Raw genomic sequence first — 14,655 nt, 5'->3', positions numbered from 1 at the left:
AGAGAACCCCTATACCCCAGCCCCCTCTCACCTTTGAACTCCCCTGCCCCCGAATTCAGGCAGATAGGACAATGACAATTGAGTTTCATCTTAGTTGAGGCCAGCCCAACAGCAAGGTAGTCATTGCCCCTCCACTCTGCCAATCCTCTGTGCTAGAGTCAGAGGAAAGTGTGTGTGCTTTGAAGTCATGTAGACCAAGGTTCAGATCCTTGTTTTGCCACTTACCAGCTGGTCACTTTATATTACTAAAACCCTAATTCCTTGGCTGAATGCAGGGTCAAAAACTAAAGAAATAAAAATAAAATAATAAAAATTAATTAATTAATCCTGACAGAATGAGGTGACACAACAGAGGCAGGTCAGAGTCACCGCCGCCGCCATGAGCTGTGGTAACCAGTGTGAGCTTGCCGGCTAGAAGAATAGGAAAAAGCAGAGTGACTCAGTTAAGGGAAAACGCCGAGATGACGGGCTTTCTGCTGCTGCCGCAAGCAAAGGGGCTCAGAGACCAAGCAGCAGAAGCAGAAAAAGGCAAACAAGAAGAAGGAGGAACCCGAGTAGCTTTGTGGCTTCGTGTCCAACCCTCCTGCCCTTCGCCTGTGTGACTGGAGCCAGTCCCACCACGGTCACGTTTCCTCCTGCAATGCCCGCAGGTCACAGCACCCATGGTCTCTTTTTGCCCTGAGTCTGCAGCGGGTCCTTTTTGTGCTTCCTTCCCCTCAGGTAGCCTCTCTCCCCCTGGCCACTCCCAGAAGTGGCAGGTAGGGGCGTACTCCTTCCCTGTGTTATTTTATTCCTGTGGGGCTCACCCCAAAGTATTAAAAGTAGCTTTGAAAAAAAAAAAAAAAAAACTAATTCTAATGCAAAATATCTACTGTTATCATTGATAACATAAGCAAACCACCTAGTCTATATTAGGTGGTCAGAAAAGGCTCATTCATTAAGTTTCATCTTTTTGAAATCTCTTCTTAAATTCTGAGAAGAGTGGGTCCCTGACAAGGCCCTTTCTGATAGCCCTCATGCTAAGTCAACAGCTCAAACCTACTGGAGAAACCAAAAGGACCATCTGCCTCGACACCTCTAAATTCTTCAAATTCAAGTCATCTCAGGGTTTCTCAGTTGGTATTTTTTTAAGATAGAGGTGTTTCTTTGATGTTGACATAAGCCAGTTAACATAGTTGAGGAGAGAACATTTAGGACACATGAGTTTACCTAAACTACCAAGATTCTGTGTGATCCAAATTATAATGGTTCTCAAATGTTTTCTTCTAGCCTCTAAAGCCCAAATTCAGATTCATATGTCCAATGGTCTACATGCATCCCCAAGGGGATGCCTAGCAGGCATCTTTAACGGCATATCCAAAACATAACTTTGGTTTTCTACCCAACTCGGTCCCACGTCACCTTTCCCATGTCAAGAAATGTTACCACCACCCACCCAGTTGCTCAAACTAAAATTCTAGGAATCATCCTTGACTTTTCCTAACTCCTCAAGCCCTGTCAGTTCTCTGTCTAAAATATAAGATCTGCTCTTTCATTGCACCAGTCCAATCTGCCATTACCTCTCCTTGAGGCTGGGCTGGAGCCTCCCTGCTTCCACCCTGGCCTCCCTTCTCCACACAGCAGCCCCTCCTACATGCTTTTAAAATGTAAATTAGATCCCACGCAAATCAGTTCCCATGGCTTCTCCTGCTTGAAACATGTTGTTTTTTAAACATTTAGAATAGGCAGGGCAGGGTGGCTCACACCTGTAATCCTAGCACTTTGAGGGGCCAAGGTAGGTGGATCACCTGAGTTTAGGAGATCGAGACCAACCTGACCAATATGATGAAACCCTGTCTCTGCTAAAAATACAAAAAATTAGCTGGGCGTGGTGGCGTGGTGGTATGCTCCTGTAGTCCCAGCTACCCAGGAGGCTGAGGCAGGAGAATGGCTTGAACTTGGGAGACAGAGGTTGCAGACAGCAGAGATCGTGCCACTGCACTCCAGCCTGGGCGACACAGCAAGACTCCTTTTCGATCTCCCGACCTCATGATCCACCCACCTTGGCCTCCCAAAGTGCTGGGATTACAGGCATCAGCCACCACGCCTGGCCAGGATTCCTTCTCAAACAAATAAACAAACAAACAACAACAACAACAACAAAAATTTAGAATAAAACCCAAATCATTTCCATTGCCTAAAAGTCCTTTCATGTTACAGCTCCTGCCCAGCTCTCTGACCTTGTCTTTCCCTGGCTTAGGAATGTTATGGCTGTGAAATGGGTAGGACAGAGTGAGCATCAGCTATGTGCCAAGTCAGAAGCCTCACGCACATCACCTGATACAGTCCTTGCTACAACCCAGCAAGGTAAGTGTTATTAGCTCTAAACTGGTTGTGAGCATCAAGTGGAAGTGGATGATGCTAGTGTATAAGTAGTGATCAACAAATGTTGGAGTCTCTGCCTTTCCTTTTGTTCCAGTGGTGGAGGTGGGCAGGACCTGTAGCCCAGAAAAGTCCACACTGCTTAGAGGTAGAATTGGAACCAGAGCCAGCTGTCCCTTGTCATGCATGCTCCCTTATCCACTAGTCTGATGACCTGTCTATAGGCAGAGCTGAGAAGGGTGAGTTCTGGCTCTCTAGGGGGACTTGTGGGTTGCTGAAGGAGTTAAGATGTCTCTTACCAAACCCTGGCCCTCCCCATCCCTGCATCTGCCTTTGTGGCTTTAATGAGAAATCCAGGCGCTTCACAAGAGACTGTACAAATAACTTCTAGGGCGCCACTAACTCATTCAGCAGAAAGAGACCCAGGGCTGCCAATGTTTCAGGGAAGATAAGTGAGTGGAAAAAAGGTGATTTTTATAGCGTCAGGCGGACAAGAAGGATTTGCGTGGTTGAGTGTGAGCTCCGCCCCTGCAGCAGTGCTGAAAAAACCAGGATCCGGGCTCCTCAGCCCCTCTTCACAATATTTGATTAGGAATTTGGGGCGGGACCCTGGTCTGGCACAGACGCGCACACTCTCAGTAGACTCTCTCACTCCTCTCTCTCTTCCTCTCTCACACATTCTCCAACCCAAGGAGGCCAGACTGAGGGACGTGGTCACTCTCTGAAAGGTTCAACTGGAGGTAAGTATAGTCATTTTACTTCGGATTTGTCCCTAGCATTTCCTTAAAAGAAATAAAGGAAAAGTGGTAGGGGATAGGGGAGATGGGGAGGCAGGGAGGGTTCATTCCTCCTTCTCCACATCTGGGCCATGACCCCAGGGATGCTGGAGAGTGGCAAAGACGGTGTCTAAGGGAGGGGTTCCAGCCCTGTACATTCCTCTTACAGTTCCTTTATGGGTGCTGAGGGGACCTCCAATTCTCAGGCATGAAAAAGTGAAGGACCTTCTGTCTAGGGAAGCTTCTTCCCTGCTACTCATAAATCGCACCACGCTGGGAGTGTGGGCATTTTGAAGGATATTTCAAGACCTGGATGTCCCTGCAATCTCTCTTATAGAGGGGTTTGGTACATAAATGCTATTATGAGAGAGGGGGAAGGTTTTGTGTAGAGTGTGTGTGTGTGTGTGTGTGTGTGTGTGTTTGGAGTGGAAGGGAGAGAATAAAAAGAAGTGTTGAGAACTGGCCATGTCCAGAGAGCTGTGGATTGAGGTGGGGATGCAGTCCAGGTGAGAGGATGGCCTCTGGCTTGACCTTCTCCACTGATAGGAGGGAGAGATCTTTCTCTAGAGTGGAGAAATGAAAGAACAGCAGTAGCTCCTGAGTAAACTTCCCCCAACTGATAGAGTGGCAGTCCTGGAAACTTTTGACCTTACAGAAACTCTGAGCACAGGAGGGCCTCTAGCATTACGGGAAACAATGTAAGAGTATGCAACCCTGAAGCAACATTGCTAAGAGATGGGGTGGGGTAAGGAGAGGCATAAGATCCCCATCAATCCCTTTCAGCAGCCATGGCTGTAAGAAGAGGCCAAAGTGGGAAGGGTGCACAGCCCCTAGAAAGCTGAGTCTGAAGGGGAAGGTGGCTCTTGTCTGCCAAGATGCCCAGTCTGAAAGAAGGAGAAATGGAGACAGAGGCTCACTGTGCCAGCCCTCCAGACAGCCACCTTGGTCCTGCAGCAGCCCAGGGCTGTGCATGGAAAAATGCTCTGTTGGCAGCGGGCCGCTCCATTCGTCTTCTCTCCTGGCCAGAGCCAGGGACCAGCCAGCTTGCCCAGGCAGTGGGCAGTTGGGTCAGCTTCTCCAAAACACTGTGGCTCTTTGTCTGAGGCCTGAGGCTGCCTGTGGGTGAGCCAGGGTGCCTGCTCCTCTGCAGCCTAGGAACTGATAGGATGAAGTGGGCCCAAGGAAACTGTTTTGAGGGGACAAAGAGGTCTGGGATGGATGGTGGTCAGAGGGTAACTCTGTTGAGTGTCACAGTTGGGGTCTTTCCCATCAGTTCACTGGATCTGATGACGTTGGCTTTTATACTCCTTTCTTTCTCCTATTTACAGTTGCCAACCCCAGTAGGCCCAACAGCGATGTGAGGGCTGTATGTGACTTTTCCAGGCCAAGAAAGGTTCTAAGGTTTCTCTGTCCAAGGGTGACACTCAGGAAGATGCCCACTGCCCACAGGAGTATGTCGTGCATTGGCTATAGGTAACCAGGGTAGGGTACCCAGGCCACACCTAGTCTCTTACCTTCCATACCTTTAGCTTCCCTCTCAGATGACATCAGACCCCACATTTCCTCTTCAGTCTGCCTTGTTCCTATCTCATTAGCATAACAGGCCCAAAAGCAACAGGCTACCAGCAATGTGGGGACCTAGACACAGAGCCTGGTCATCTAGGTGTCATCGCTGGGAGGAGGTAGCTTGGGAAAGGAGAGGGGAATGTCAGGATGCCACCTTAAGTCGCTTTCCCTTGAGCATACACAAGAATTTCCAATCTCTAGTTCTTCTTTTGGTGCCCCTCATTCATTTCTCTTGGCCCCACATGGCTCTTGCATGATGCCCATGGTACAGCACGAGAAGTGCTAACACCTTACTAGGCACCACGGAAGAGAGAAGCAGAGTAACTCAGACTCCACACACTGAGTGCCTGCTTTAGAAGACAAGTGCCACACCCAGTGCCAGGGTCCCCAGTCTGGAAAGGATTTGTAACTGCTCTATGAAGACCCTGTCCCAGCCAAGTTGCATGTGTGGCCACAAACTGCTAACCAGTGAGTTTCCTCACTCAGCAGACTGTTACAGATGATGGCATTTCGGAGGGCAACCTGAACCTTGTGGTGGCTGCAGAGGGACCACACTCCTCCCCAGACACTCAAGACCAAAAACTCCCAGCCTGCCCAAGAGACCAAAAGATTTTCCAGATGTAGTTCAGCTCTTCCCCTTTGATGTGTCAAGCGGCTTCTGGAGGTCTCCCATAGACATGGAAAGGGCTTTCTCCTTGGACTCTTAGAAAAATACGATTTCCCTGGAATATCCAAACTGGATTTGGGTTCAGATCTGAAGAGCATCCCACTACTATCCTCACCACCACACCACAAACACAGGGATTGCTGTCGGCTTTTCAGCTTTCCCACAGGACTTTCAGGGTGCTAGAGGCGCCTAAGAATCTGCCCCTCCAAAAAACATGCAGCCCTTCCCACTCAAAGACTCTGTCTGTGACTCTATGACCAGGGGAAAATGCACTTAACTCACCCCAAATAGCCATGGTCCGGCTGGACCAAGGGCAGAACCAGACTGGGAGGAGGCACCAAAGAAGCAAGAGCAAGGCTCCTGCTCTCAGATATTTGACACTGAAGTCAGCTCTGCATAGCTCAAAGCCTAAGGCTTGCCTACTCTGCCTCACTGCCTCTGTGGAGTCTCATTCATTCTGGCTTGCTCTGTTCTCTCCCTCTTCTCGCAGAGACAAAATGCAGTGGACCTCCCTCCTGCTGCTGGCAGGGCTCTTCTCCCTCTCCCAGGCCCAATATGATGATGACCCTCATTGGTGGTTCCACTACCTCCGCAGCCAGCAGTCCACCTACTACGATCCCTATGACCCTTACCCATATGAGATCTACGAGCCTTACCCCTATGGGGTAGACGAAGGGCCAGCCTACACCTATGGCTCTCCATCCCCTCCAGATCCCCGCGATTGCCCCCAGGAGTGCGACTGCCCACCCAACTTCCCCACAGCCATGTACTGTGACAATCGCAACCTCAAGTATCTGCCCTTCGTTCCCTCCCGCATGAAGTATGTGTACTTCCAGAACAACCAGATCACCTCCATCCAGGAAGGTGTCTTTGACAATGCCACAGGGCTGCTCTGGATTGCTCTCCATGGCAACCAGATCACCAGTGATAAGGTGGGCAAGAAGGTCTTCTCCAAGCTGAGGCACCTGGAGAGGCTGTACCTGGACCACAACAACCTGACCCGGATGCCTGGTCCCCTGCCTCGATCCCTGAGAGAGCTCCATCTCGACCATAACCAGATCTCACGGGTCCCTAACAATGCTCTGGAGGGGCTGGAGAACCTCACAGCCTTGTACCTCCACCACAATGAGATCCAGGAAGTGGGCAGTTCCATGAGGGGCCTCCGGTCACTGATCTTGCTGGACCTGAGTTATAACCACCTTCGGAGGGTGCCTGATGGGCTGCCCTCAGCTCTTGAGCAGCTGTACATGGAGCACAACAACGTCTACACCGTCCCCGATAGCTACTTCCGGGGGGCACCCAAGCTGCTGTATGTGCGGCTGTCCCACAACAGTCTAACCAACAATGGCCTGGCCTCCAACACCTTCAATTCCAGCAGCCTCCTTGAGCTAGACCTCTCCTACAACCAGCTGCAGAAGATTCCCCCAGTCAACACCAACCTGGAGAACCTCTACCTCCAAGGCAATAGGATCAATGGTGAGACCTTGGCAAAGGGAGGCGGGGACTGGCTGTCTATTTCACTTGAAAGACACTATTCTGAGTGCTAGTGGCAAAACAAAAGAAATAGAAGTAGGGGAACCAGACAACACAAAGGAAGCAACTTGACAAGCAAGCCACACCCCTGTACAAAAGAGAATACACTTATACTAAATAGCAGTGCTAAGACAATTCAGTGGGGAGTGGGTTGGTACAGAAGAAGACTTTCCAGGAGAGGTAAGTTTCATTCCAGGTCTTCAGAGATAAGCGGGCATGGGTTGGAGGGATGCAGGATGAAGCTATTCTGGGACGGAGGCTTGCCACAAAGGAGCCAGCCATTTTCACAAGTCACCTGTCAATGTAGGGGACAGCTGGGAAATTGCATGTGTCTGAGACGAAGGGGTCATGTGTCGAGAAGCAGTAAGAGATGAGTCCAGAGAAGTTTAGGAGGGAATAGTTCAAAGGGAGGGAGATTTAAGTTTCTGTCTTGGGAGAATGGTGAGTTGAAGGCTGGTACTTACTCACTGTCCCAGAAGAGGATGTGTTCTCTTTTTCCACTTGATCTACTCTTGTGTCTACAGCCTGGTCTTGCGTTTTGGTGTTTATTTGTTTTTTAAACATAACAGTTGGTGGACAAAAATGTGCAGCCTTTCAGAGCTGAATGCGGGACTTGTTCTGGTCAGTTCTTCCTGGAGTACAAGGAGCCCCTGGTGGCAGGGCAGAGATCCTTCCTAGGGTAACTTAAGCCGGACTAACACCAAGCCTAGGACACTGGGCTTCCTGTTTCATAAGCACTTCCCTGCAATGCCCAAAGGAAAAAAAAAAAAAGACTGCCTACCTGACTCTAAGAAATATTCATTTCAGATGGAATTATCTAGCTGATTTTCAGCTCCCTTTTGTCTTAGGATCTTGTATTCAGAACATGCTTACATTACCCCAGGGCCTCTGATGTCTTAATCCTAGCTGGAAGGTACTGAGCCAGCACTTAACCTCTCTTCCTCTGTCAGCAAAGTCCTCTTCCTTCTGGTGAAGGGAGGACTCATTAGCGACCACTGGTAAAGGGCTTTGAAGTGGAGCCTGCTGAGATAGAACAGCACCATCAAAGCGCTGAGAAGGACTGAGTCCTCATCCTCTCCCTCTCATTCCTTTCTCCCCATGTGCTCAGGGAACAGATCAGTCATTGAGCAAGATGTTAACAAGCTGGACAGCCCTCTGAGTGAGAGAGGCACCAACCCCAAAGGGCAATTTGGGAGTTGACAGTTGGGTGGGCAAAGCAAAGAGGCATCTGTCTGGACATTTAGTTTGAAGTGCCTGACACCATCATGTACAGCCTAAACTCTTTTTTATTAAAACCTCTCTTTCTTTGGGGTCTTCTTATTCCCAAGGTGGGGGTTGAGGGGTCCTCTAAGACATCTTGAATATGTTGCATGCTGCAGACATTTGACATTTCCTTGTGGCTGTCTATCATCACAACAGCAGTTACCGCTACTTACCTGCCACACACTCTGAATCCAGGAGCAGTCACATCAGAAATGTCATGCCGTATGCTGTGCTTCATCCAAGTTTGACCTTGAAACTGTGACAGCAAAGAGCGCTGTCACGGGAAAGAATCTATTAGCACCTACCCATACAATCAGAGAAAGTTAGGGTGGAAAAGGCTTCATCACAGCCTCTTATCATTCTGCCTTCATGCAGAACCACATCTGCCACTCAAATGGGAGGTGGACCACCTCTTCCAGATGCTTGTCAGAAAATAAAATTAGTGCAATTTCCTAAGGTCCTGCAAAAAAATTGTCTGTTCAGTCAAACAACCCCAAAATTTTCAGTGTCTACTCCTAAGTTAATTCTTGTGGAATTTAAGTCCAAGAGCCATGACTAGGTGTCGTTTAGTCTTTCTCAGCCTTCTTTTTAGACAAAATAACACCAATGCTTTCTTTTCCTTAAAGCAGTGAATTAATATATGTAAAGTGCTTTGTCCAGGGCCTGGCATAGAATTTAAAAACTAATGATAGCTATTATTATTAGCCTTTCTTCTTATTGCCACTTGAAAGTTGACAGGCAGTTTTTGTTGTTGTTTTGGGGAAAGAGAGATGCAGAGAAGGTAAAGCCATCTCTAAAGGTCCCCCAGACAACGTAGATTAGAACCGTGACCTAAAGGGCCTAGAGCCAGGCGTCTCTGACTGAGAATGGTGAGGAATATCTCTCTGATGCAGACCACCAGCAGGAAAACAGCTCCCCAAGCGCAGCCCCTTCTCCTACAGCAAACGTGAGGGACATCTCCCTGCAAACCAGTCAGGGACTTGGGGATGGGGGGGTGGGTGGAGGTGGGATTGAAACAACCTTCTGAGAGAGGAGCTAAAAGAAGAACAGGAGCTCAGGGGTGCACAGGGGACTCAGACGCGGTCCTCTCCTCCCCACTTCCCTCCTCCATCGGTATCTCCCTCAGTTTTTCCAGCCTGGCAAGAACACAGCTCAGAATGTTGTTCGGAAGCTTTGAGATCCAGTGGAGTAGGGCGGGTGCACCAGTAGGAATTTGGAAAGACTTATGTCAGTATTTAATTTGGGCTAGAAAAATGTCCTCCAGTGCCTCCACGCAGAAGCCTGTCCTATTCATGGGCTTGGGGAAGATGGTAGGGGGGGAAGGGGGAGGGGGTGGGGGGAAGGGGGGGTGGGGTGTGGCTCACAGTACCCAGTGTGTGGCTAGAATCCATATACACTGTGTGTCTAGCTCCCCACAAGTATGTCCCATATTTACCTATCCACAGCAGGGATCTGGAATTTTAGCAGACAGTCTGAGGGCTCCAGGCTGGAAGAGAATCTATCACAGAGCCTGCAGTTTCATCCTAAATAGGGCGGGAAGTGATACTTAAGCTGGGCCACTTTGCTTCTTCTCACCCCACTGCTCTGCTTGTACACAGATAACATAGACCCAGCCCAGTCTAGGCTCTGCCCCCAACCTGCCCACTCAAGGGCCACTTAGTCTAGTCCTTGGGACCAGAAAGGAAACATCCAAAAGCATTCCAGAAATTCTACCCCACCGGGAGTATTTTCCAAAGACAGGTATTTCCCAGTTTCCGCTGCTTTTCTCAGTGTCTTAATTTTCTTTGGGCCTAGATTTTCTGTGTTACGTCTGCAGTAGAAGTTAATTTGCTGCAACCTCACTTCATCTCATCTTTGTCTGTGCTTAACAGGGACTGAAAACCATTGAAAACGCTGATTTAAAAACACTTTTTTCATCAGCCTCTTAAATTCTTCACACTGTCTTTCTTGGAACTGTCTTCTTCATAACTATAACCTCCCCCAATGGGAGCCCTCATGGTCACCCCTAAGAATAGAGTTAGAAAAGCCCCTCCCTCTCCTGTTGCCTGGCCCCAGGCTGACACACCTCCTGACCACTGCTGCAAGCCGAGGGATGCCTCTGGTACAAAAACGGCATGCCCCAGCTCTGGGTCTACCCAAGTATTACAGCTGCTAGGGATGTGTCCATGGACAATCCTAACCTCAAGACCCAAAGGGTAACTTTATTCAAACCCCCTTTGCAGAGAATGATGACAGGAGCAAGTTTCCTGAAAGCCTCATTCACCATGGTAAAGACAGCCCTACGAGGCTTCCTCAGCTTTCTGTGGTGACTTTTGCTGTCTCTGCTGGAGTTTTAGCTGAGTTCTTGGCTTTTCCTTTCAAGTTACTGACCCAGCAGACTGGAGGCAGAGTGGTTGATTTGTCGAAGAGGACAACCAGAGGGAGAACAGGGTTAATAGCAACAGAAACGTTTATGCTAAAACCAAGCAAGCAGAACTGTTGTCTCTATTAGAATTCTGCGGTTTAGGGGAAAATCTTAGGAGACTTTTTCTGAGGTTTAAAAGAGGGAGTAGATTGTAATCATATTAAATGCAGGAGGCAGGGAAATTATTTATTTGACTTTTGAGGTCCCTAGCAGCCCCAGTGCTCTATGAGTCTCCAGCTTCCTTTAAACTCAGAGCCTTGCTCACTGTTCCGGCAGTATTTAGAATGGAGACGTGCAACCCCCTCAAAGCCCTGACACACAAAGACACTTGTCTCTCGGCCCAGGCTTTCTCTCTTTAATTTCCTGCCACTTTTTCTATCTGCAAAGTAGCAGGAGATATTTAAGATTTAAGTCCTTCCATTTCCCCAGTCTTCTTTCTCACAGCAATTCAGCAAATCCCTCCCTCTCCAAAAGCAATCAAGTACTTCAAGGTGTCTACAGTTGGTCTTTGGCTACCCTCTGCTTCCCACTGCTGCCCACAGCTTCCCCCCCATGCCCCCCCACCCTGCCGGAAGGAAGGAAGGAAGGAAGGAAAGAAAGAAAGAGAGAAAGGAAGGAAGGAAGGAAAGAAAGAGAGAGAGAAAGGAAGGAAGGAAGGAAAGAAAGAGAGAGAGGAAGGAAGGAAGGAAGGAAGGAAGGAAGGAAGGAAGGAAGGTAGGTAGGTCCCGGAGGGAAGGACACTTAAGAACATTCCTGACCCTGCAGAGTAAAGTTCAGGTTGGTGGTTAGGAGGTGAGCTGCAGACGCAGGCACAGTCCTCACTCTGTCCCTAGTTCTGCCCCTAGTGGCGTCAGTCAGTATGACTCCAGTCCTGGAAAATATCGGCCCTCCACCCGCACGTTCCATTCCTTTTATCTGAACTGCTTCACAGAGGCAAATCTCACTGTGGCTTCGGGTTCGTAATCGGGGCTTCTCTCCCCGACCCGTGCTCCTCTTGTCCCCACAGAGTTCTCCATCAGCAGCTTCTGCACCGTGGTGGACGTCGTGAACTTCTCCAAGCTGCAGGTGCTGCGCCTGGACGGGAACGAGATCAAGCGCAGCGCCATGCCTGCCGACGCGCCCCTCTGCCTGCGCCTCGCCAGCCTCATCGAGATCTGAGCAGCCCTGGCACCGGGTACTGGGCAGACAGACAGCCCCCGTGGCATTTGGCTTGATGGTTTGGTTTGGCTTTTGCTGGAAGGTCCAGGATGGACCATGGGACGGAAGTCCACGGGCTCCCTCTGTAGTCTTCTTTCCTGTAGGTGGGGTTGCGGGGGGATCAGGGACAGGCAGCCTTCTGCTGAGGACATAGGCAGAAGCTCACTCTTTTCCAGGGGCAGAAGTGGTGGTAGATGGAAGGATCCCTGGATGTTCCGACCCCATAAATCTCACGACTCTTAAGTTCTTCCCAATGATCTGAGGTCATGGAACTTTAAAAGTGGAATGGGCAATAGTATATAACCGTACTTTTCTAACAATTCCTGGCTGGCTGTGAGCAGCGCTTGACAGTTCTCCCTCTGTGCTGGGCTGGTCGTGCAGTTACTCTGGGCTCCCACTTGTTGCTTCTCAAAATATACCTCTTGCCCAGCTGCCTCCTCTGAAATTCACTTCACCCACCCCACTTTCCTCCACAGATGCCTCTTCTGTGCCTTAAGCAGAGTCAGAGACCCCAAGGCATGTGAGCATCTGCCCAGCAACCTGTGGAGACAACCCACACTTTTGTCTGAGGGTGAAAGGACACCAGGAGTCACTTCTATACCTCCCTAACCTCAGCCCTGGAAAGCCACCAGATTGGAGGTCACCAGCATGATGATAATATTCGTGACCTGACATGGGAGGAGACAGCCAGCCTCAGGCTTAGATCAATGTATAGGGCTATATTCTGGCAGCTGGGTAGCTCTTTGAAGGTGGATAAGACCAGAAGAGGAAAGGCCAGACTTTGCTTATCATCAGCATCTGCAATGGGGCAAACACACCTCAAATTGGCTGAGTTAAGAAAGCAGCCCCAGGAGTTCCATTCTTGCCCAGCACTTTCTGCATTCCAAACAGCACCCTACCTGAGTTTTTATCCACAAAGGTAGAGGCCACATGGTTTTTAAAGCATGAGAAACATAGTTTGTCCTCTCCTTTTATCCAAGCAGGAAGATTCTATATCCTGATGGTAGAGACAGACTCCAGGCAGCCCTGGACTTGCTAGTCCAAAGAAGGAGGATGTGGTTAATCTGTATTACCTGGTTTGTCCTAAGGCCATAGTTAAAAAGTACCAGCTCTGGCTGGGGTCCATGAAGCCCAGGCCAAGCAGCCAAATCTTGCCTGTGCTGGGCATGAAACCCTCCGCTTTCACATCTTTGAGCTATATCCCCATTAGTGAAGATGGCTTTTGCTTTCTAGTTTGGCTGGGGAGCACTTAGTTCTTCCCATTGCAAAAGGTAATGTTGCCTGGGGCTTAATCCACCTGCCCTTTTGGGCACTGTTGGGATGAAGCCATCTGGGGAGTCAGGGGCAAGGACTGGTGGAGGAGAGTTAGCCCAAGTCTGGGCTCTGCCCAGATGCCATCACATCCCTGATACTGTGTTTGCTTTGAATCACCTTCCCTGAGAAAGGAAGAGGGGATCTTTGGACTATGTTCTTGGCTCCAGACCTGGAATCCACAAAAGCCAAACCAGCTCATTTCAACAAAGGAGCTCTGATGCGAGGGGTAAGGCTGCCCCCTGCCCCCGGGCTCTTCAGAAAGTATCTGCATGTGAACACCATCATGCCTTTATAAAGGATCCTTTTTACAGGAAAAGCATGAGTGGTGGCTAACCTGACCAATAAAGTTATTTTATGATTGCATTTGCAAGAGTGGAGTCATTTAAAGCAGACTGCAGGAGGGTTACTTTAGGAGGACCTGGTGAGGTCGCAGGTCACATAGACCTTGGACTGATGAGCCCTCTTTCTAATCTATTCTGTTCGGGCAGATGAAGCTAAGAGGAAAAAAAAAAGTCACTTATATAAAAGCTCTACTTAGCAAACTGTGTTCTGGAAGTTCTTCTTTAAGTCTAACTTCAATCTTCTCTACACATTCCCCTCCATATTGTCCCCAAGAGATACAGACTAACTGGGTTTTTTTTTTTTTTTCAACCCTTTCCACCATCCTCTCTTGCCAAGCCAGTAATTCTAGATCTGGCTAGTCCTGGGTATTGTTGTCTTAACTGCTTCTGCCCTCTAGTGGCAACTGTGCAGATCTGAGGGCAGCCAAACCTGCCAAAGCCCACTGGCCCTGGAAGAGGAAAACAAGCCTTTACCCTCTATTTGTTTTCTCATTCATCCTCTGTTCATATCTTGAAAGCCTTTAGGTGTCCGATGTTGTGATAGGTGCTTAGCAAATGTCGTGTAAGTTAGGAGGGCAGACTAGGCTTGTGCCTTCGGAACAGTCCACTATTTTCTGATAGGGAAATAACAACTGATATTTATTGGGCACTAAAATCTGTACCAAGCATATTGCAAATGTCACAACTCCATCTTAAGCCAAAGTAAACTAATTTGACTATAATTCTCTGACGTGAGAGTTAGGCAGGAATGCTAGTTTGTGAAACTACCAGAAAGAAGTCATAGCTCTAACCACAATCCTCTCTTCAAGGACAGCAGATGAGGCCCCTCTGCCTTGGATCTCCAGTAGAGGAAGATGCCATGTGGAGGAGACAGAGACATGGCACATAGGGCAGGAATTATCCAACTATAAGGAGGAATCCTCTGCCTCTCCGTTTTTGCTTCTTAGCAGCTCCCATGAGCATCCCAACCAAGACGGAGCAGGAAGAGGAATGGGAGCCAGCCCTGCTGCAAGGCTTCCCTTGTTTCTAAACCCAGTGCTTTGCAAGAAACAGAGTATAGACAGTCCCTCAGGCTCAGTTGACTCTTTTTCTTTAGCCTGCCATTTGATCAGTCTTATTATGTGCTGAGGGCTTTACTTATTTAGTACTCTTTGCCATTCTCTACCATGGATATTATTATTTTCACTATTTTACAGAGGAGGAAACTGGAAACAAAGATGCAGAGGTCACCCA

General features: G+C 48.9%; 1 protein-coding gene and 1 pseudogene across 1 annotated transcript; both read left to right on the top strand.

Moving 5' to 3' along the window:
• Positions 1–379: 379 nt before the first annotated feature.
• On the top strand, positions 380–558 carry LOC117075880 (annotated as a pseudogene).
• A 2,086-nt stretch (positions 559–2,644) lies between these two features.
• Positions 2,645–13,445, top strand: FMOD (fibromodulin). The gene is made up of 3 exons (XM_033199577.1): positions 2,645–3,101; positions 5,861–6,846; positions 11,577–13,445. Exons 2-3 carry the CDS (start codon positions 5,868–5,870, stop codon positions 11,726–11,728), a joined length of 1,131 nt encoding a protein of 376 aa, XP_033055468.1. The 5' UTR covers positions 2,645–3,101; positions 5,861–5,867; the 3' UTR covers positions 11,729–13,445.
• Positions 13,446–14,655: the final 1,210 nt, after the last annotated feature.

The sequence above is a fragment of the Trachypithecus francoisi genome, unplaced genomic scaffold, assembly GCF_009764315.1.
Source record: "Trachypithecus francoisi isolate TF-2019V2 unplaced genomic scaffold, Tfra_2.0 Lachesis_group5, whole genome shotgun sequence".
NCBI lineage: Eukaryota > Metazoa > Chordata > Mammalia > Primates > Cercopithecidae > Trachypithecus > Trachypithecus francoisi.
This window is presented reverse-complemented; position numbering and strand designations above follow the sequence as displayed.

Excerpts from the sequence above, each read along its gene's own strand:
- FMOD (XM_033199577.1), top strand. The coding sequence starts at position 5,868 with ATGCAGTGGACCTCCCTCCTGCTGCTGGCAGGGCTCTTCTCCCTCTCC. Across the intron at positions 6,847-11,576 it reads CCAAGGCAATAGGATCAATG|AGTTCTCCATCAGCAGCTTC; the intron begins GTGAGACCTTGG and ends TTGTCCCCACAG.